The following is a 23,704-nucleotide window of genomic DNA, read 5'->3' as shown; positions in this document are numbered from 1 at the left end:
AAGTGCTTCATTCTATGTGCACATCTGAACCCAGATAACAAAGAGGTTATAAATGCCAAGGTCTAATTTATCAGACTTTCCAAAAAACAGTTCACTTAAAAACTTACAGAAACCTTGTCTTGAAGAAGAAACAGTCTTAATTGTACAGAGAGTTCTAACAACATTTTAACATTTCCCAGGGAGCCACTTGAATTCAAGTTCAGTCGCTAGGCTAAAACTTAAAAAAGTTTACTTAGTAAAGTGGAATGACAGACTGATCTGCGACTCATCTGCAATACCACCATTCCAACTTAAATTGAAAGAGAAGTGTGAAGACAGTGAAGTATATTCATCATCTTTGATGCACCTTAGCCAACAATGTTGTAAGGCAAAGCAACTACATGAATAAATATTTACTTCTTAGTTGTGATTGGCTATCAAAAAATGAGAATGTGTCAAGGTTCCTGTCATCTGAGGTATCTTTTGCAGAGTTGTTTATAAAAATAGAGACACCCAGGTAGCTACAGTCCTATTTAAACTTCGTTTCAAAAGTAAGTCTCATAAAGTAGTATATTAATTTCAGTCTCACAATCAAGATTTTTTGGGGTTTTTTAATATGGTTTCTGTTTGCTGATGCCTTATTTTTCTTAAAATAATGCAGTTAGATGTCTGACACTTTGTTGTCATGACTGATATTTGACTTACTGTTGTTTATCATGATGCTTTTATGTTCCTGAAACCTTTTACTTGAAATGAGAATTGGATTCTTAGTAATCAATAATTTAATTGCTATATCTGTAATGTAATTGATGAGGTTTCTTTCTAGTACTCTTTTCTTTTAAGCTCCCTGTAAGAGTTCTTACTGATAGAGGGTAATAATTTTACTGCCCATAAAATTTCATTGTATTTTTCAGTTTGAGGGGACTGCTCTAAGCCTTGTAGACAGTTGTTAATCACCCTTCTTATCTCTTTTTTTCTGTATTCTTCCCCTGACTTAATTCTGTCTTTCTTCAGTTCCCTTGTTTTCTGAATATATCTCATTTTCAGGAGCCTTGTAGTTTTCCTGCATGTGCAGTCTTTTTTGTTCGAGCTTTCTGTCTTCCTTCCCTACTTTTCTTGGGTAAAGAAATTCCAATCAAACTCGGGAAGCTTGTTAACTTACAAGTACAATTTTATTTATTCCCTTTCAGGATCCAACAGTGAGTCGGTTTCTCAGGCTGGTACTTCTGATTTTCAGTGGGATTTAAGTCATGCTCAACCCGCTGTTGATGACGAATGGTCTGGGTTAAGTATGTTCCTCTAAAATGTTCATTAACAAAATGTTGTTAATTACTGTTACTTTGAAGTGTAATTACTTATATTAGCTACTTGTATTAGCTAGTTGTGAGCATCTGAAGAAAAACCTAGAATGTATCACTGCTGTAAGACTAATTGACAATTTGAAGAAAGCAGGAAGAAGTACTTTGACAAATGATAATAGAAAATGGTTATTTTTTTAAGAAAAATACTTGGATATTGAAACTCAGAAGTGAAAGACAGCTCATGCATTTTAGAGTAGTTCTGGCTTTTGCTAGAAAATCTTGGTAATCAATTAAAACAGTCTTACTGCAAATGATGAGAAAAATCTACTGCAAGTCTGCAAAGGACATATTTAGCAGATAGTATTTGAGTCACAGAGTTTGCTTTTACATGTTTGTACCTTACTGAAAACTTAATGTGACATAAGACTCCTGTATTTAGTCTTACTTACTTTCTCATTTAGCAAACCTTAGGAAGTTCTTATGTGTGTAGGAAGCATATGCAGGATAGAAATCACTGAAATTACTTGGGAGTTTACTCTCCCTTTTCCCCTCCCTGCCAATTTTAAAATATTGTTGTAGTTCTTACCACAGTCTCCCCTTAAACAGAGCTGTAGTATAATAAAGTTATATTTACTAGTGAAACTGTACCTGTGAAGAAAGCTTTCATCCTTAAATTCACTTTTTGATCTGCCTTGTAATTGATGGCTTTATTCAGTCAGATCTAAGAATGTTTAAGGAAAACAGTTTAGTGCTTCTCATTAGGTCACTGGCTTGAAAAATTGATCAAGAGGTTGACCAGAAGAGCTGCCTTGCATGTTACCTTCTCTCTTAAGAACAGCTTCTAGTTTAATGACTGCAAAAGTGAACTGGATTGGTGAAGTCCTTGATTCCACTAGTTTTGGCACGGCTGCTCTCATACCAGATAATTTTGAAACTCATCATTAAACCGGATAAAAGACAAGAGATAAGGGAAGCACATTTGAGTTATCATTTAAAAGTAATCAGTTTTACATATTATCAAAAGCATAATTTCTTCACACTTCTGAGCATAGAATGTTTATGGCTGTAGCTTCTGTTAATAGAGTAATTCAGTCATAGATGGCAACTAATTGAAGTGTACACTAATAGAAGTGGGGAAATGATGAAAGTTTAGGCCAGTATGATACACAGATACACCTTACTGCTTCATCTGGTTCAGGACAAGGAAATTAACTGTATGTACAAATACTACTAATTTTTATTATTAATAAAAATAATGGATTTTTTTCTTTAAATAAATAGTGAGAGGGCAGTAGATAAACTGTAGTGTGTCATGTTGGGCAGTAATTGTTTTTTCAAATCAGTAAATTTTAGTGTCAAAAGTAAGTGTATTTAAGGTAATTTTTTTTATATGAAAGCAAGAGGTGGAAGAATGTTATAAGTAATCTTAAGATTTCTTAATGTATTTTTGGTTTTATAATGCTTGCCAGTAAATTTAATTTGGTTTATTACTGCTTTTTATTTTGACTTCAGATGTTTAAACTGAATCCTGCTGTAATTGATGGACCAAGTTTGCCTCTTTTCTTTCAATTTGACATAGACTGAGGGCAAGAAACTTGTGATCGGCTTGCTGTTAACTTTCTACTAAACAGACAGTCTAAGGCTTAGTTCTTCCCTTCAGATACTTTTAATTTTTATATAACTGACCCTTTAAATGTGTCATTCCAGTGTGACAACATAAATATGTACCATTATAAATGAACAATAGCAAAATGGCATAGGAACTTAGAGTCTTAGAAAAAATAAGTTTATTTAAAAATGTTGGTGTTACAAGATGACTTCTGGCTCAGTAAGACTTATGCTTTCAGATATATCACTTATAAAGGATTCTTACTAAGGTAAGATTGATCAGTGTTACAGTTGATCTTAATTTTTTCGCAAGGTAGGAAGAAGGTTTAAAATAGAGAACAACTTAAATTTGTCCCTCTTCACATAGTCTAGAAAAGTATCTCAAAGCAATTGGATCTAGGTAGCTGCTGCTGTGACTAGTCTGTAATCCAATTGCTCTGTAAAATAACCAAGTCTTACTGGGTCACTTACTCATTACTTACAGCAGTCTTCCACTATTAGTATAATCTTTACTTTTTTTTCAGAAATACAGGAAATGAATATTTGTATCTTGATATCAAGAAGTGGGTTTATGCATAGATTTTTTTTTTTCTCCAAACTGTTAAAGAGCACCTGTAAAGTAAGGAGACATTCCTGAAAATCATTTTAATCTTTGTAGATGGACTTTCTTCAGCTGATCCCAGCTCTGATTGGAATGCACCAGCAGAGGAGTGGGGAAACTGGGTAGATGAAGAAAAAGTTGCTTCTGTTCCTCAACCTGAAGAGATATCTGATGTTCAAAAGGTAAAAGGTGATATTTTCTCCTTAGCTCCAAGACTTTGCCCTTACCACTGCTGTTTCTTAAAGTAATTTAAGGGTGATGGTAAAGGTAATCTCTCATCTCTTTTACACTGATAAGAATAGCACAATTGTGTTTAATGCGTACACAGAGAAGGAAAATTATGATTATTGTTGTTGAAAAAGTAGGAGCCACTTAGCTCAGTATCAGGTCTTACTGTCTCATCATACTATAATGATTACGTTATTGTTGTAGACCAAGAGAGGATTTAGATCTGTTTTCATAAATAACAACTTAACGGTATTTAATTCTCTGTATGAAAACCAGCATCTCCATACCAGCAATACATTGTGCTCTGTTGCCTTTTTCGTTCCTAACTCCTGTACCTATATTACCAGATAGCATGTAAAGAATGTCATTTTCCTAAAATGAACTGAACAGATAAGATTGTGTTCATTTATACTTTCATATGCAATTAAATTCCTTATAGCTATTAATTTGTGTTTAGTCTACAGAAGGCTGTTTCATTGTAATTTAAATGCTAAATACTTTATTCCTGTATGAAGGCTTCAGATAATGAAAGAGAAAAAGCAGAGCAAAATCTTCAGAGTTCTACAAGTGGCAAATCCAAGAAAAAGAAGAAGAAAAAGAAGAAGCAGGGTGAAGACGCTAACTCTCCTGCACAGGTAAATGGAACAAAATCTGGATAGTCTGAGAGGCAATTGTGAGGAAGTCACAAAACCACCTTTATTTTTGTATATTAGTGTCTTAAGCAAAAATTATTTTGGGGAAATAATTTCCTTATGATGTTGGATTGTCTACTATTGTTTAAGCGTTAAAGTAATCCTTACTAGTATTTTCTTTAATTTGAATTATTCTGTTTGACTTGTGAATACAATGTAGTTTTGCTGGATTTATGGAAAGCATGAAATATGTGTAAAGGATTTATCCCGAATTATTTATTTTCTGTCAAATGAGGATTCTGTACTGTAGGGATGCTTCCGGGAGGAACTTCCCTCTGCATGGGAAGCCTTCTCCTCCTGTCCTTTGAAAGATAGCTGCCTTGGTGGGGGTCATAGCTAGCTAGTAGAATGAGAGAAGTTGAAGTTTTCTCTTCGGCTATCTTACAGTACAATTCTGCGAGAACGTAGTCGTTTTCTGTCACAGCTTAATTTTTGTGAAATGGTAAGTATCAACGCCTTGAACTCAGTAGGTGGAGCTACTCTGAGTCAGATTTGAATTAAATAGTATTTGCAAACTGAGGATGGTTGGAGTTTTCAGTGTTACTCAGATAGCTTTACAAGAATTACATTGAAACAGATTTGTTGTAAAAATAGCAAAAGCAGATTGCACTTCACTTGGCAATTGAATCATATTTGAATAGATGAAAACAAGTACTTTCCTAATAGGAAAAAGCTTTTAATAGCTCATGCTCAGAATACATCCTGCTTCTGCTTGTAGTGACAGCCATTCATAATTTACATTCTTTACAAAATGTTAAATGCTCAGTTGAATCTGACTAGGTGAATTGGAGAGAGGAGGGGAAAGTATTACATTAGTCATTCTTGCTTTGGATTTTTTTGTGATTATCATGTTTTCAGTCTGAGACTTTATTAAACCATTTTAAAAGATTAAATTCCTATTACATAGAATTCTTTCAGAGTTGTCTGTGTGGAGGTGGATGCTCGTGTCAATTTGCAGTGTTTCTTTTGAGGCAAAGTCAAACTGAGGGTACTAGGACTGCAGCTTTTTTGTAATTAAAATCTGTCGTGTTCTGGTATCTGCAATGACTCTTAATGTAAGTCAAGACTAATAGGTTATGGTTAACAGGTGTTTGAGGATGTCTTGCATGGATCTTAAGGTCAGTGAGTGCATTCTGAAGCTATTTTTTTATCTGCCCGTGAGCTGCCTTTTAAGTTGTATATGTCAAATGTCCTACTGTCCATGTTAACATAAACAGATTCATTTATTCTACCCATTGGTCTCCAACCATTCTGATTTTGTTGCTTTTCCTTTCAATCCATCGGTCTATGAAATCATCAGTTTAAAGATGAGAATTTCTCTGTATTAAATTTCTGTGGAAAATTGGGGGGTGTTGCTTGATAGACACAGACAGAACTGCTAATACATCACAGATGAGTTATCCTTGTTATAGCAGTTTAGCAATTTAACTTGCCAGTCCTACTTCAAACTCACTTAAAATTTGTATATTTATCCTCTGAAAATTGAACATTTTCATTTGAACAGCATCACCTTTCTCATTGATTATACTGAAGTGTTAATACACTTGTTGACTTCAGTGTTAAGGCAGTGGAAGCTCCCGTCAGAGCTAGATGTAAGGCAATATATATTCTTTCCTGTCAAGAATCAACAGACTTAGACTGTGACTGTGTTTTCATGAGGTTCTAGGGAAGATAAGTGAAGGAACAATGTTCCAAGAGGTACTTCCAGCTTAAAACCAGACACCTGCATTCTGTTTACGGTTCACAGCCACAGGATTCTTCTGTTCAATATCTTTGTTATACTTCTGCTGTAAACAAATGTAACTACTCTAATTCCTCATGTAAAATCAAAACTTTCCACTGTTACAGTGTTTAAGGAGTAAACATTGATATTCTTGGATACTTTGGATAAATTTTCAGTTTCTGTACTGAGATGTTTGTTTTCCAGGCATCATGGCAGACTAAATTGGGTTGCATAAATATTGTTAAAGCTTAATATATGATAGAAAACTGTGCAGGTTAATATGCAGAGCTTGCATTTAAAACATTTTACTTGTAACAAAGGACAGAATTGAGAGCAGTCAAGTCTCGTTGTGATGCTTCTGCAAAGTTTTTAGAGTAACTGTAGGAGTATGAAGTACACTTCATTCAAAGATTGGGGTTTTTGTTAGTAAATTGCATGAAGAGTACTGCTTTCTGGGCTTTATTGGGTTCTATGGGTATTTTTGTATTATGTTGTTCTAAATTTTGAGTGTTAGCATAGGCTAATAGTAGCTCATTAATTTTTTTAGATAGATTTTCTTAGTTATAGAAACTGATTATGGCAACAAAACTGATGTGCAGGGAAGAAGAGTCAGAACTTCACTGCAAACACAGGCTCTTTTTTTTTCCTCCCACCGCCCCACCCCTTTTGTAGGACACTGAAGAACTGGATAGAGAAGCTGGAGAGGAATTTCAGGAGGATACCTCAAAAGTTCAACCACAGCAGGAAATAGCTTTTTCTCTGAAGACCATAAGTACTAGTGAACCAGCTAAGGTAGGGATACAAAAGTGGGTTTGTGTTACAATTTTTGATTTAGAAGTGCTCAGAGTCTATTGAAACATCAATTTGTGTAGGTAAGGTTACAGTAAGAGTACTGCTTCAAGCTATATGTTTATGAATATAAAGGTGATTGGGAGGTTGAATCTTAGATACAGGTCAGTTATGTGTTTTAAAAAGGATGTCTGCTCTGAAAAGCAGTATCTTTTAAATCAGCAGTCACTTTTATGACTGTCAAGTTATTTTTCTTGTTTGAATATTCAAGCAATAGTTTAAAACTTTGAAGTCTGGAAACCTAAGAACTAATAGATCTGAGTGCAAATGTAATAGCATATTTTACTGTTCCATTGCAACAGAATGAAGTGTTACTAACTTACTATATTCTGACTTAAATGCAGTCTAAATTTGATTTTAATGGCTGTGCTGAGCTTAATGTTAATGACTGAATAAGAAAAGTTTTTATTTGAACCAATTCACAAATTGACTGCTTCAGCTCACAGTTGAAACATACTCTAGAGAATACAAGTTCTCTTTAATCTTTCTCCAACTAGCAGCTTTTTTAGATACTGTTACCCTACAAGCATCACATTTTAAGAAGTAGCAAAGTATTTAATATTTCTAGTGGGTTTTGATTTTGTGTTCCATAAAGAGTGAACATTGCCAGTGAGACAGCAATTTGGTACAACAGAGTATCTGTCAGAATATTGAGTTTTAATTGTTAAGCATTTGTTTTATAAAGACAACAAGGTCTTAAGATTCAGATGAAAATATTAGAATGGAATCTTTTCTGAGAGGCTGCAGGTCACCAAAGAAAAAGTATAAAAAGTGTTTGAGAACATGTGCCCTGAAAAACACATTCAGACATACTTTTAGCTTATTCTAAAAATCCTACATTGAAGTAGAGCTTTTATTATAATTATTTAGTTTGGGTTTGGTTCAACCTTTATTCAGGGTTAGCACTAGCTACCTATTCTATCTGACTAGTGAGAAGTTGGGTTTTGTGGGGTTTTTTGAAGCTGTATCTGAAAAAAAGATATCTGCCTATGTGTGCAGTTGGCTTTATTCCTGGCAGGGTGTGTGTTTTAAAAAACTTAAAAGCAAATACATTGTTCTGTGTTGGAGGCCATAGTTGAAAGTGTGTAGACAGAAAACTCCTATTTGGATTGTGACATCAAGGTGGGTTTTTTGACATTTAGGAAGAGGTATGCAGGTGCATCTCAAAAGGCTAGATTTTGCTGTTTAGAAATCTAAATTGATTTGAGAAATACCTTGCAGCTACATGTAATGACTCTGATCTGCAGTTAGATATTTTTTCTTATGAGGTGTCAGCACTGCCAAAATATCAGCCCAATTTCGAGAGACTTTGCTCAATTGTTTAGTGTTTAAAACCATACCCAGCATCCTAGGTGATTTGATGGCATCAACTATGATGTAGACCTACACTTGTGCACTATTCTCTGGGGGTTGAGTGCTCCTCTTACCCTTGAGTCTTAAATTCAGTCTGTTCATACATGTGCCTATGTATAGCTGTCTTAGCAGCAGTTTTGTGAAACAAGATATAGTCTGTATTAAACTTGGTGTGGGGGCAAAGGACAAACAAAACTATAACAACATCTCTGGAAGTTAGCCTGAGTTCATAGAATCATAGAATGGTTTGGGTTGGAAGGGATCTTTAAAGATCATCTAGTTCCAACCCCCCTGCCATGGGCAGGGACACCTTCTACTAGACCAGGTTGCTCAAAGCCCCGTCCAACCTGGCCTTGAACACTGCCAGGGAGGGGGCAGCCACAGCTTCTCTGGGCAACCTGTTCCAGTGTCTCACCACCCTCACAGTGAAGAATTTCCTGCTAATATCTAATCTAAATCAACCTTCTTTCAGTTTAAAACCATTACACCTCATCCTATCATTACACTCCCTGATAAAGAGTCCCTCCACATCTTTCCTGTAGACCCCCTTTAGGTACTGGAAGGCCTCCCCTGAGCCTTCTCTTCTCCAGGCTGAACAACCCCAACACTCTCAGCCTGTCCTCGTAGGGGAGGTGCTCCAGTCCCCTGATCATCCTTGTGGCCTCCTCTGGACCTGCTCAAGCAGGTCCATGTCTTTCTAATGCTGGGGACCCCAGAGCTCGGTGCAGTACTCCAGATGGGGTCTCACAAGAGCAGAGTAGAGGGGGAGAATCACCTCCCACAACCTGCTGGCCACAGTGCTCTTGATGCAGCCCAGGATGTGGTTGGCTTTGTGGGCTGCGAGTGCACATTGCTGGCTCATAGTCAGTTTTCCATCCACTGATACCCCCAAGTCCTTCTCTGCAGGGCTGATCTCAACCCACTTGCTGCCCAGCCTGTATTTGTGCTTGGGATTGCCCTGACCCATGTGCAGGACCTTGCACTTGGCCTTGTTGAACTTCATGAGGTTTGCACAGGCCCACCTCTTGAGCCTGTCAGGGTCCCTCTGGATGGCACATCCCTTCCCTCCAGCGTGTTGACTGCACCACACAGCTTATTGTCATCGACAAACTTGCTGAGGGTGCACTCAATCCCACTGTCCATGTTGCCAACAAAGATGTTAAACAGCGCCGGTCCCAAGACCGACCCCTGAGGAATGCCACTCGTCACTGCTCTCCACTTGGACATCGAGCCCTTGACTGCAACTCTTTGAGTGTGAGCATCCAGCCAATTCCTTTTCCACTGAGTGGTCCATCCATCAAATCCATGTGTCTCCAATTTAGAGACAAGGATGTTGTGTGGGATGGTGTCAAATGCTTTGCACAAGTCCAGGTAGATTATGTCAGTTGCTCTTCCCTCGTCCACCAAAGCTGTAACCCCATTGTAGAAGGCCACCAAATTCGTCAGGCACCATTCACCCTTAGTGAAGCCATGTTGGCTGTCACCAGTCACCTCCTTACTTTCCATGTGCCCTAAAATAGTTTCCAGGAGTATCTGCTCCATGATCTTGCCGGGCACAGAGTTGAGACTGGCTGGTCTGTAGTTCCCTGGGTCATCTTTTTTTCCCCTTATTTAAAATGGGGGTTATGTTTCCCCTATTCCAGTCGGTGGGAACTTCACTGAACTGCCATGCCTTCTCAGATATCATGGATAGTGCCTTAGTCACTTGATTCGCCAGTTCCCTCAGGACTTGTGGTTTAAACCAGGCCAACAGCCAAATGCCATGCAATTGCTTGCTCACCCTCCCCTGGCCAGGGGATGGGAGAGGGAATTAGAGGAGTAAAGGTAAGGAGACTCATAGGGTGAGATAAAAACAATTTAATAATTGAAGTAAAATAAACATAATAGTAATAATAGAAAATACAAATGAGTAACACACAATGCGATTGCTCGCCACCTGCTGACCAATGCCCAGCCTATTCCTGGCTAGCGATCCCAGAGAGGAGCAGATCCCAAAAGCGCAATCTCAGAAGAGATTGAGCTTTCCAGCCAACTGTCATCTATATACTGAACATGACACTGTATGATATGGAATATTCCATTGGCCAGTTTGGGTCTGTTGCTCTGGCTGTACTGCCTCCCAGCTTACTGTGTACCTGCATACTAGTAGGACATGGGAAGTCAAAAAGTCCTTGAGATCTTGGTAACAGCTGAAAACATCAGTGTATTATCAACATTCTTCTCATAAATCCCATACTGAATCCAAAGCACATAACTACTAAGAAGAAAATTTAGCTCTATCCCACCTGAAACCAGGACAGTATCCACCCCTTATTCCGTACCATTTATGTTATACTTTGGTTCCATGTTTTTCCATACATTTTAATTAATCACCATCCCTTGTCCTGTTATTTGATGTATACACACAGATATCATTCTCTTAGTCTATGGGACATCCCTCCAAAATGTGTAGTGAGTTCATTTAGTCCATTACTTAGGTTTCTATCTGTCATGACAGTCTTTCAAGACAGAAGGGATGATGCAGAGTTGGCTCAGTCAGTGGAGTGGGTGATGTTGGATGCAGCAGGAGGATGGCATGTAGTCTCTGCTACATCTGGAGCTTGTAGCTGATGTATCTGGAGTGGTCCATGCTCACGGTCTGTGGGCTGAAGACATCAAGCTCAAGGAAGCTGCTGGGCAGTTGTTGGGAAGTTGTTGAAATTAGTCCTGACTTCATCAAAGTTCATTTTTCATTAACCTGCGTGATTCTTAATGTGATGCCATAGTATAATAGATATCAACCATAGTGATGATGATATGCAATGACAGGGTTGTTTAGCAATTAACGTCCTGCAATTCAATTCATTGGCTATTTTCACCCAAAATCACATCCCCTTGAGGTACACATTGGACTACCCCATCCTTCTGCATTACCCACCAAGTGCACCCAGGTCCTTGGGCAAAAGTAATCCCACAAATGGGTTTACCTTACCCGAGGCAAGAATAACCCAAACTGTCTTCCCCAGCATATTTTTAATGTGTACTACAGGGACTTTATCCCCATCTACAGTACATAGAAGGTTTGATTGGGCAGGGCTGGCTTGACTGGCAGATCCTCTAGTGTTGACTAACCAGGTGGCTTTTGCTAAACGTGTATCCCAGTGTTCTACCACCCATTGCTCGCAATATAGTTTTTAGCAATCCATTGTACTGCTCAATTTTCCCAGAGGCTCGTGCGTGATAGGGGATGGGATATACCCACTCAATGCTGGGTTCTTTGGCCCAGGTGTTTGTGAGATTATTTCAGAAATGAGTCCTGTTATCTGACTCAGTTCTATCTGGGGTGTCATGCTGCCACAAGACTTGCTTTTCAGTGTTCCGGGCAGTGGCATGGGGCATGGTATATGTTTCCAGCCATCTGGTGGTTGCTTCCACCATTGTGAACACATAGTCTTTGCTGTGCTGGGTTTGTGGGAGCATGATATAATCAATCTGCTAGGCCTCCCCATATCTGTGTTTCAACCGTCATCCTCTATACCAAAGAGGTTTTAACTGTTTGGCTTGCTTGATCGCATTGCATCAAGCACATTTAACCACACAGCTACTTGCTCACTCCCCCTGTGGTGGGATGGTGTGTGAGCCAGCACCAGCAGGATGCAGGAATGACAAAACCACAGATGAAATGCAAAGAGTAAATTTATTCTCATTACTTGTGACGGGGCGGGGGGAGATCCCCTCTGCAACACCCAGGCAGAGGCACACAAGCAAGGATCGCAGGCATCACAGAGGAGAAGAAAAGATGTCGAGCCTGCTGCTTTTGCCTGTATATATCAGGGATTTTCACAGGCGTAGTTTTCCACTGTGCTTTGATTTCTCCGACAGCAGGGCAGGAATCTCAAGGATGTTTAATAAGGTGCCTCTGAGTCTGTCTAGGCCTGTGTTATCTAAATGCAGTTGAGCACACAAAGCTAAACAACACTTAACATGATACATGTTTTTTGACACTCCAGCTGCAAGTCACTTGAGCATGTTTACAATCCTCCTCACCAATGTTCCGTTGTATTCCCACAGATGGGAAAGAGAATCGGAAGGCTAAAAGTGAGAAAAGTTGTGGGTTGAGATAAAGACAGTTTAATTGGTAAAGCAAAAGCCCTGTGTGCAAGCAGAATAAAAATAAAGACTTAAATTCACCACTTCCTATCAGCAGGCAGGTGTTCAGCTGTATCCAGGAAAGCTCCATCCCACATAACGGTTACTTGGGAAGACAAACACCATCACTCTGAACATTCCCCCACCCCACCCCCCACCACCCCCCTACCTTCCCCCAGCTTTAAATGCTCAGCATGACATCATACAGTCTGGGGTATCCCTTTGGTCAGTTGGGATCAGCTGTCCCAGCTGTGTCCTCTCCCAACTTCTTGTGCACCCCCAGCCTACTCGCTGGTGGTGTGGGGAGAGAAGCAGAAAATGCCTTGACTCTGTGTAAGCACTGCTCAGCAATAATGAAAACATACCTGTATTATCAACACTGTTTAACACAAATCCAAAACTTAGCCCCATACTAGCTACTGTGAAGAAAATTAACTGTATCCCAGCTAAAACCAGCACAGCATGTTTCACATTCATGGATAGCTTGTGCAGTAGTGTCCATGTAACCATGTCCACCCCTCGATCACAAGCCCATGTATGTGTTACATCCCTTCCTTGATGGCCTGAGGAGTCATGGGCCCAGCAAGCCATAAATTTTTCACCCTTAAACATTGCCAGTGCAGATCCATTTGAGCCATCTTAATCTTAGCAGCTTGATCCACCTGTTGGTTGTTTTGATGTTCTTCGGTGCCCTGACTCTTGGGTACATGAGGATCTATGTGATGTACTTTCACAACCAGTTTCTCTACCCAAGCAGCAATATCTTGCCATAATTCAGCAGCCCAGATGGGTTTGCCTCTGTGCTACCAGTTGCTCGGTTTCCACTGCTGTAATCATCCCCACAGGGTGTTTGCTGCCATCCATGAGTCAGTATAGAGATAGAGCACTGGCCACCTTTCTCACTCAGCAATATCTAAAGACAGCTGGATGGCTTTCACATCTGCAAACTGACTCGATTCACCTCCTTCAGCAGCTTCTGCAGCTCATCATGTGGGACTCCACACAGCAGCCTTCCACCTTTGATGTTTTTCTACAATATGACAGGACTCATCAGTAAACAGGGGCATATTGCTTCTCATTATCTGGTAGTTTATTATATGGTGGGGCCTCTTCAGCACATCTGTTCCTCCAGTGACATTCCAAAATCTTTGCCTTCTGGCCAATTTGTGATCAATTCCAATATTCTTGGGCAGCTGGGACTCCTGTTTGAGCCCACTGTAATCGGTGCAATCCCCTTACTCCACGTGGCATCAGTTGCATGGTGTGTGGGGAGGACCCTCCCTTTGCACATCCAGCCCAGCACCAGCAGTTGGGGTGCCAGGAGGAGCTGTGCTTCAGTACCAATCACTTCCAAAAGCAGCTCAAACTCCTTCATACTCTGCCAATATCTCTTTTTCAGTTGGAGTATAGAAGGCTTCAGATCCTCTAGATCGTCAACTCCAAAACCCCAGGGGTCAGCCTCGGGTGTCCCCTGGTGCTCTCTGCCAGACTCCAGGTAGGGCCATTCTCCCCGGCTGCAGTGTAGAGCACGTTTTTTAACATCTTGTCCTGTCCCGACTGTCCCAAGTGCTACTGCATGAACTATTTCCTGTTTAATTTGTTCAAAGGCTTGTCATTGCTCAGGGCCCCATGTAAGATCATTCTTTTTCTGGGTCACTTGATAGAGATCTTGATACAATCTGACTGTAATTTGGAATATGCATTCTGCAGAAAGCTATAATGCCTAAGAAAATTTGTGTTTCTTTTTTGCTAGTTAGTGAGGACATAGATGTAATTTTATTAATCACATCCATATTAATGACCTCCATCTTCCGATTTGATTCCTAAAAACTGAATCTCCTGTGCAGGTCCCTTGACCTTACTTTGCTCTATGATGAAACCAGTTCTCAGAAGGATTTGTATTTTTTGATAAAGGACAATTTGTGAATTGTTGTATCTGACAACACAGATGATCTTATCAGTCTTTATCAGGTCTCCTTACCATCCTTACCATCAGATTTGGCTTCATTGTAATTTCACACATGCAAAGATGCCTTCTGATACTGTTTGACTTGGCTGTTCCAAAAAGTTTTAGGAACAGTCTGTGGCTGATGCATGAAATGGATTACTTAAGTTTCCAGTATAGGTAATCTACTCTTGAGTAAATGCTCCAAAACATGAGGAAAAATAAACTGAGTACAAATAAGTTATTATCCAGGATATCCTCATAAAGACCAGAAACAGCTGAAGTTGAACACTTCTGTTTTTTTTCTGGTGATTATATTTTTCCCACATTATACATTGGGCTGTGTAGAAACCTTTGGCATTTTCTCAGCAGGCACAGGTTTGAAATGGAAGATATCTTTGTAAATCTTTCATTTGTAACAGTTCCACAAGTCACTACTTCATTAATAAATTGTATAATTATGCATATAACTATATTATCAAATGGGCTTTAATAATTGTTTCAGGTTTCCTTTTGGTGGAGCTGATCTGTTAACACAGAATATCCTAGTGAAGAGTAGTACCCAGTTCTTAATGTTTGATATCACTATCCCCTTCCCCTCATCCAAAACTCAGACAGAAGTATGGTATTTGGAAAAATGTCCAGGTAATGCTGTATGTACCTGTATCATTCCATTTGCTGTAATACCGCATGCTGTAACACTGAAGTTGCAACATGCTCGTTAGTCAACCTGAGATAGCTGTATTCCATTTAAATCTTGAGTTGCTTTACTTGCAGGTGGAGAGTGACTCTGTCCTAACAAACTATGATACCAGTGACCTGAATCAGTTACCTTTCATTAGAAGCTTTAAGTCCTCCTTCTGTTTTAGAGGCCACATCCATTTTGTTAGAGTTTACATGTTTATGTAGCTGATGGTTGCTAACCATGAGGCAACATTAGTATTGGCTAACCTTGAAAATCCTGTGGGATGAGAGTCCGTTTTATCAGCATGGTTGATATTAAAAAATTCAAGATCACCATATTTTCAGTCAATTAAGAAAAATATTGCAATTATAATTATTAAAAAGCTTGCTTCAGTTGATATGTAAGGGCATAGCAAACTCCTGTTCATAAAAGGTTAGAGAACTACTACCCTCTAAATGTATGTGGCTTTTTTTAATGAAAGCTGTTTAACTTCTTGCTCTGTATGATATGATTAAAAAGAAAAGTTAAAAAGTGTATCTTTTTGCTCTTTCGTACGTTCTGACTAAATTTTTGAGATGCTTATATTACAGTGATGGAAACAGTACAAACTGGTAACTATCATGTAGGATCTGTGTACGTCCACGTCAAGGGCTGGATGTAGACTTCACTGTTTTGTTGTGATAGTTCTAGGTCCTGGCTGTTGTGGTACAACTAGAGCCATGATTTCTTAATAACATTGTAAAGTTTGGGGTTTATTGCTTGACTGAGACACTGTTTTCTGATACACTCTTATTTGAAGCCTTTTGTCAGTGGGATCATACGTTTTTTATGTTCTGACTTTCCTGTTGGAATGTCAAAATTGTTTTGTGCATTTTGACTTCTGGTTTACCATACTTTAATTCCAGTAGGTGCTACACAGTAAGCTACAGTTACATCTTGTCTCTCTAGTGGGAACCTTCAAAATTAACTGGATAATTGGAAAATACTAGGAGTATCTTTTACTTTGCAGTTATTCCTACTCTAGTTTCCACTGAAATACTTTCTGACTGCCCTCACAAATATCTGTTATTCCAGTATAAGCATACAGAGTGTTTTGAGCAGTTGATGGGAATGACTGCAAATGCTTTCTAAATACTGGAAAAGTTTGATTTATTTTGGGTTTTGAGTTGCATATTTGGACCTATAGAGCTTGCCTGTTTGCCTTGCAACCAAATGCATACATATCACCATCGTGCATCTCTTCTGAATACATACTCTGGAATCTTTTTAGGATCTTACTGATTTTTAGATTGTTTTTCCTTTCTTTGCATGTCATATATTTTAAGAAGAATTCATTTCTGTGGTTTATCTTTGCTTGTAAGCAACTAAAAGTTTTGGCACTAGATGGCAGACATAGTATTGCAGCCTTGATTCAAAATTTTGAAGGATTTTAATATTGGCTTAATTTTTCAATGCCATCTTTCCAGCAGCTGCTAAGTATACTGCCAAAATAACACCGTATAAGAATGGTTTACTATTGTATGACTTAATAAACTTTTGGAAACTTTTTTTCTGTTTTTCAAATAGCCTGAGGAGGCTCCTTCGCTTGCTCTTTCTACTGAGCCATCTGTAATTGTATCAGAGAGCGATTCTGACAAGGTCGCTTCCCAAGTGCCACAGATGCTGCAAGAGACAGATGTTTCTAGTCCCAATATTAAGCAAAACAGTGTGCCTCCTCCACAGAGTAAGTACCTCTCAGTCCAATTCATTTGTAAATTCAGGGTGTATTTTTTCCTATAGAACATATATAGTCAGAATGCTTTGCCCTGAGGTTTGGCTTTAGAGTGCCATATCAGGTCCTTATGCATTTCATTTATATATCTTGCCATATTTTAGCTTTCATTGAAGTACTTTGACAAATGTGCTTTCACTGTGAGGAAAAACTGACTTCATGTGCTTGAATGACTGAAAATGTCTGTTGGCCTTGTCCAGTCCTTAACAGACATTTGGACGTACTCTTCACCATCAGGACTGGAGCTCCATACTGTGACTAAGTAGTTCTGCCAGCACTGTTTCAAAGGCCAGCTTGCGAGTCTTCAGTGGAACAGATGGGTACTAACATAGCAGTTGACAGGATCTTTAGCTACCAGAAATTTGGAAAAAAATGCAAGCAATTCAATTTTCAACATACTGGGGTTTTTTTGACTTCTCAACTTAGCTCATTAACATCTGTTTCCATATGCTTCTATGAAATGTAGTAATCATGGAGAAAAACAGTTGCTGATGTGGGAGTAGAAAGTTATTGGGTAATGCACTTATTTTTGTTGTAGCCTCACAGCACATACATCAGGCTGAACTACTGCAGGTATATTGCTTTTTAAAAATACGCTGTGCCCAGAGGTGTCAAATGAATCCTCTGTTGTACTCGTCAAAAATGCTTACACTGAAGTACTCACACAGTAAGACAGAAAAATTAGAAGGGAAGTCAGCATGTGAAAGGCATTACTTTTTTTAAAAAAAAAAAAAAAAGTTGTTTCAGTTAGACTTTTTAATGAGATTAATAAATACTGACATTTTGTAAGAAGTTCCTGGCTAAGTGTTGAAATACTAAACCAGTTTTTAATGACTGCAGAAGAAACCAGATGATTTCATAATATGTCTCATTTAACTCCACTAATTGGCTTTTTGGTTTTGAATGTATTAAACAATGGAATCTTTTGAGTCAATATGTCAACTTACAACTTTTTGTTCTGATTCTAAAATATGAAGACTTCTGTGACTGATTCATGCCTCAGCAATTGAAAGAACATCTCTTATGTTCAGCATATAAAATATTGACTTGATTTACCACTTTTGGCAGCCAGCATGTTCTAAGGCAATCTGTTTTAATAAAATAACATAGTGCTTCTTTATTTGATTATGGATTCCATGTAACCACATGTTTATGTAATTCATTGTTTTTAAAAATACCTCTGACATGTCACATTTAGTAGTTAAAACCAGTGTAATCTGATAAAAGTGAACATTTAATGTCAGTTGTGTACATGTACATTAATTCCACTTAGCCAAAAAATAATAATGACTCTACTGTAAATAACACATTTACAAAATGAATGACCTTCATTGTGTATCACTTTGTATTTGTGGTGTAAAAAAGTAGGTTGAAATTAGCAAATGTTGGTTTAGAGGCACTTCAAATTAGACTGTTTGGGAGAAAACCAAAAATCATGCTAGCTTATTGTTCTGAATTACATTGTAATAATATGGTGTGTACTGTCCAGGATTTTAAAAGTCAATTCTGTGTAAACTTTCTCAGTCCTAACACTGTAGTTATGTTTTGTTTTTAGCAAAGTCTGAAGAAAGCTGGGAATCCCCCAAACAAGTCAAAAAGAAGAAAAAAGCAAGAAGGGAAACGTGAACTTCCTGAGATGGACATGTGTTGCTGAATATTGTCATGAAGATTATGCTGTTTATGCAATAATTTGTGAACATGTACAGAATTTTATATAAATTTCAAACAATTTTTAAAAACAGAACTGCTGTGAACACAAACATCTTTAAAAAGGAATCAAAGGAAAGTAACTTTATGATATAGCAAACATGCTACATTTGAAAGACATTCTGAAGAGTCTGTTTTTCCAACTTTTGGAGAGAGATCTTAATTTAAAAAAAACTGGTTTTACAACACAGTGCCCTGTTTACAACAGATTATGCTCTCATCTACAGCTGCGGATAAAAGATTAATTTCAAGAAAGGGTTTTCTGTAAAAATAATTGTCTGTACAATAGTGGGTGTTTCTTGCCTCTCTTATGAGGGATGCATTAGAAGCACAGAATGTCAACCATTTGAATTTGTTTCATGCCTAAATCAAAGTGCTTTGATTAAATACATAATCTGCCATATCTTTACAGTAAGTTGGTTAGCAAGTCTGCTAGCTATTACAGGAATCACAAGTGCAAATCATTAACCATTTGTACAGTCAGACCTTCATGGTTTATTATATGAAGTTAACACAATAAAACTGCTTTGGGTTAAAAGTTTGAGAATGTGATTTGAAACTTGAGTATGGTTCATGAAGTTATTTTTGATAATGTCTATTACCTTACTTGAATTATTGAAGATAACAGTATATTTTTAAGAATGCAGTAATGTGCATAAAATTGGTTTTCTCCTTCATTTCCTATAGTTCTTGGTTGATTCAGACTCCCATCTAAAACTGTATTCTTTCAACTTTTAAACTCATGGAATGAATTGAAATCAAATGTTCCCTTCCTTAACCCTTTTTAACTTACCATACCTGATTCTGTTCTACCATACCCAATTCTGTTCTGTTCTCTATTGCTAAAACTCTGAAGAAAGAAAAGTGAATTTTTTTTTTCAATCACAAATTATTTGGGATTTCAGAGATCTGTTGGAGAACTGGAGTGGCTTCAGACAGCTTTAATTGACATTGTCAAGACCAGTTATCAGGAACACATTTTTTTACTGCCTTAACCTGTAGTATGTAGAATGTGTCTAGACTTCTGGACAGGAGTTAGTGTTTTTATATAAAAAAAATAAAAATTCATGCAAGTATAGCAGTTGTAAAATAAAGACCATTTCCCGCTTGAAACTGTTAATTAAAATGGTGTTTAAGATGTGTTGTCATTTTCAGGCACTGTGTAATTACATGGTATCAAACTGGCAGATGTGTTTGTGTCTGTAAGGTGCATGCTCAGCCATGTACACTGTAAATAGCCTTTACAAAAATTTGTTTGATAAGGATGGTAATTAACATCACCTGCTAAATTCAGTTAAAGAAGAGCCAAGAATTTTTTTAAATGATTGACTTCTGGTTTTGTGGCACAAACAGAATTGTTAACAGCTGTAACACATGGTACTGATCAACAATCCTGTACTTTTACTGTACTTGACTGCAGTTCAGCAGTATTGCAAGACAAGAATAGTTAATGCAGCAAGCTGGTTTTAATTGTACTGAAAGTGCACCTTGCTAATGGAGAGCTTTCCTAGTAAATGGATACTAACTTGCACAGGTATTAACCCCTGTATATCAGGAACATGTGACACTAAATTGATTTGTTAAAATAAATTGAGCATATTGACAGTATTGATTTATTTACTGGGAAGGAGTAATGCCTGAGACTGATACCTGTCAAGATTCATGTAAAATAAATTTAGAACTGAAGTACAGCTTTTCAAGGAGTATCTTAAGTCAAACAAAAATCGGGTGTAATAAAAATCATGCAGAGTCCTTTGCATGTGAATAATGTTATAATTTTACTTGTCTTGGTCATAGTAAAGGTTAAAAAGAATACCCTTTGAGTTCAGGTTGGTAATGTATGTCCGAAATGTCTGTTTCCAATCTGTATGTTGTGCTATGAACCTCTTCTGTAGAAAATAAGATTTTATGTAATGAGAGAGACTGCCCCTAAGGACTTTCACTACATAAATTCTTTTTTTTCCTCTTGAAGATAAAATTTGGTGATCATTTCTGGGTTAGTAAGCTCTAGCTCTTGAATAGCTTGTCATTCTGGAAAAAAGAAACAAACTAGCTAACAACATAGTTAATGCTAATCAACTGTTACTACTAAGCAGAATCATACAAATACATAGCCTTCCTTTCAAAATTTGTTACCTATCTAGCAGCACCTCTTACTGTTTTCTTAATGTGCAGTTTCAACGTCTTAGAAAGCAAAACTTGCTTTATTTGACATTCATTAAAGAGGTAGTAACTGTATAGCATATTGTCTATAAATAGAAACTTGGTTATCTATGTACTGTCATGTTTCTATGACTCAAGCCGTGGTTAGTCTTAATGATACACTGAATCCAGACTTTGGTACTTGGATAGAAAGAGAAGACACCATTTAAAAAACTTAATCATCTTTTCTTTTTTCCTTTTTTTTTTTTTTTTTTTTGAATGCATGGAATGGTTTCATAAATCCAGTATGTTGGGTTTTTCTAAATACTCTGGAATTATTTGTATGCGTAATTTAAACTTGTTGTGATGATTGTAATTGAATAGTCATGGCATATTTTTATTTCTTTTGTGGGGAGGGAAAGGTGTACAGAATTCATATGTGCTTGTTACAAAGGTAACAACTGTGCATTGGTTTGGAGGGGGGTGAAAACTGTATTTCTGATGCCCTTTTAGAAGTCTAAAGAAAAAAGTGCAAGAGAAAAGCACTACTTTAATATTTACTAAGAAAGAATGTACATATTAAAAACATTTCAAACTTTATAGAAATACTTCTAGTACTGTTGTGTTGTAACTCAATTGTATCTCATTGGAAACTGCCTTATTAATAGTTCCTAGGCATGGGATTGTCCTGTGAATAAGGCTTTTGAAAAGTGCAGACATCAAAATACATGGTTTAAGCATATTTTCAGCTATTATTAATCATAGTTGTTTTGCGTTTAAATGACCCAAGTTGGTTGCTAGTCAAGATTTCAGTTGTTAAAGAAATACAAGTCTCTTGCAGCCACTTGTACCTGTGCATCTCATTCTAGTGACTGCTGACTACCAGTGAAGGACAGAGTTTCAGTTTTCCAGGCCAGTACTGAAAGATTTCTTCATTGTTCTGCTGTAAATGAATATGAGCCAGCAATGTGTGCTCACAGCCCAGAAAGCCAACCATATCCTGGGCTGCATCAAGAGAAGTGTGGCCAGCAGGTCAAAGGAGGTGATTCTCCCCCTCTGCTCCACTCTCATGAGACCCCACCTGGAGTACTGTGTCCAGCTCGGGGGCCCCCAACATAAAGAGGACACGGACCTGTTGGAGCGAGTCCAGAGGAGGCCACAAAAATGATCAGAGGGATGGAACAGCTCTCCTATGAGGACAGGCTGAGAGAGTTGGGGTTGTTCAGCCTGGAGAAGAGAAGGCTCAGGGGAGACCTTATAGCGGCCTTCCAGTACTTAAAGGGGGCTACAGGAAAGATGGGGAGGGACTCTTTGTCAGGGAGTGTAGTGATAGGATGAGGTGTAATGGTTTTAAACTGAAAGAAGGTTGATTTAGATTAGATATTAGCAGGAAATTCTTCACTGTGAGGGTGGTGAGACACTGGCACAGGTTGCCCAGAGAAGCTGTGGCTGCCCCCTCCCTGGCAGTGTTCAAGGCCAGGTTGGACGGGGCTTTGAGCAACCTGGTCTAGTAGAAGGTGTCCCTGCCCGTGGCAGGGGGGTGGAACTAGATGATCTTTAAGGGCCCTTCCAACCCAAACCATTCTATGATACTATGAAATGGAAGAAAAAAACTAAAAAATTGGATTACTTCTTAAAAGATAGTGCTAAAATTATTTTACTATTAAAATTCCAATTGAATTGCTTCATTTAAGAACTGAGAGCATCAGTTGAGTCAATTTGGGTGGGGGGAAGGACCAGGAAGGACTGTGTGACCAATAGTTCTTCACCTGAGAGTAGTGTGGTGTCACCACGGATGTTATTCCCTGCAGGACAAACAGAGCTGCTGTTAGTTGGGATGGATGTTGGGAGCAAAGTGGGAGAACTTGTATTTTGTCAGACGGGTGGAGGGGAGGAGTGGTGAAATTACTGTTTCCTGTACTCTGTAGCATGTTGCTATTAATGGTTCACAGACTGTTCCTACTGAAACTTGGCTGAATTGCTAAAATTGTCTCCATATTAGGTCCCTTCAGTTTATGAAACTATTGAACTTCTATTCTTTTAAATATCTGGTTAGTTGTACCAAGCTGAAGGTTTCTGGTTCACTGAAAATCCGTTTCTTTACTGAAACTATGATGTCTTTAATTTTGGTGTATTCTGGAAAGGAAAATTGCATTTAAAACTGTTAACATGAAACTACTGGTTTCAGGGTTTCATACAATGCTTTTAAAAAAACATGCTTAGGAACATCTGCAGCTCAAAGCAAGTATATTTTCTATCCTAACTGTAGCATCAAGTGACCTCTTAACTTGGCTCAGTATTTTTAATTCAGTCCACGGCAGAGGGTGAGTCATGGACCACTCAGAACTGGATCGCCACAATGAACTCATAAAACTGACTAGTTCAAGATGGTTCCCTGTTTTCTCAGGGTCAGCAAATCTTTTACACACACAGGGTTTCCACTTAGCTGTTCAATAGGCTCTGACTTGGAGTTAAGTAATTCCTTATTTCAAATATCTAACGAAGTATAAACCAAATACTTGGTTACTGAGAGCTTTGTTTTCAGAGGCCATTCTGACTAAGGCTGCCACAGCTTGTTTTTCAGGACCATACTATTTCCTTGACCATCATTATCTATGTAGCTAATGAGCAAAGTCGTGCCTTGAGCTACATCTGCCTGTGAACCTCAGGATGGGAGAGAGCTCCTCTCTGATGTGGTACTGTGACTTGGACTCACAAATTACTACAGAATGTTTTCTCAAGAAGTTGCCATCATTGGAAGTTCAGATCTGACCCAAATGCAGTCATGAGCAGAGTACAATTGTATGTGAAATCAATTTGATGACCCCTTCTGGTTTGTAATCTCTAGTTACTAAAAAGTAGGTATCATCTTTCTGACGGAGAGACAATCCTGAAGCTGTCATTACAAATTATGAAGACTGGGTTCTAGATTGACTGCAAGAGTTAAATCATCCTGATTTAAAGTTTTCTTATTTATAGCTCAAATTAATTA

General features: G+C 38.1%; 1 protein-coding gene across 4 annotated transcripts in view; it reads left to right on the top strand.

Annotated features, from left to right (window-relative positions):
• Window positions 1-20,256, top strand: part of MTDH (metadherin) — a 39,645-nt gene extending 19,389 nt beyond the window's left edge. For 3 of the 4 annotated variants that reach the window (XM_074815320.1, XM_074815302.1, XM_074815313.1), the window contains 6 exons: window positions 1,170-1,268; window positions 3,547-3,671; window positions 4,233-4,352; window positions 6,805-6,924; window positions 16,659-16,815; window positions 18,419-20,256. In XM_074815320.1, coding sequence (XP_074671421.1) covers window positions 1,170-1,268; window positions 3,547-3,671; window positions 4,233-4,352; window positions 6,805-6,924; window positions 16,659-16,815; window positions 18,419-18,489 — 692 coding nt within the window. In that variant the 3' untranslated portion in view covers window positions 18,490-20,256. The remainder of the gene's footprint in view (window positions 1-1,169; window positions 1,269-3,546; window positions 3,672-4,232; window positions 4,353-6,804; window positions 6,925-16,658; window positions 16,816-18,418) is intronic. The other variant, XM_074815330.1, reaches the window with a different exon arrangement.
• Window positions 20,257-23,704: the final 3,448 nt, after the last annotated feature.

Source organism: Strix aluco, chromosome 1 (genome assembly GCF_031877795.1).
Source record: "Strix aluco isolate bStrAlu1 chromosome 1, bStrAlu1.hap1, whole genome shotgun sequence".
Taxonomy (NCBI): Eukaryota; Metazoa; Chordata; class Aves; order Strigiformes; family Strigidae; genus Strix; species Strix aluco.
This window is presented reverse-complemented; position numbering and strand designations above follow the sequence as displayed.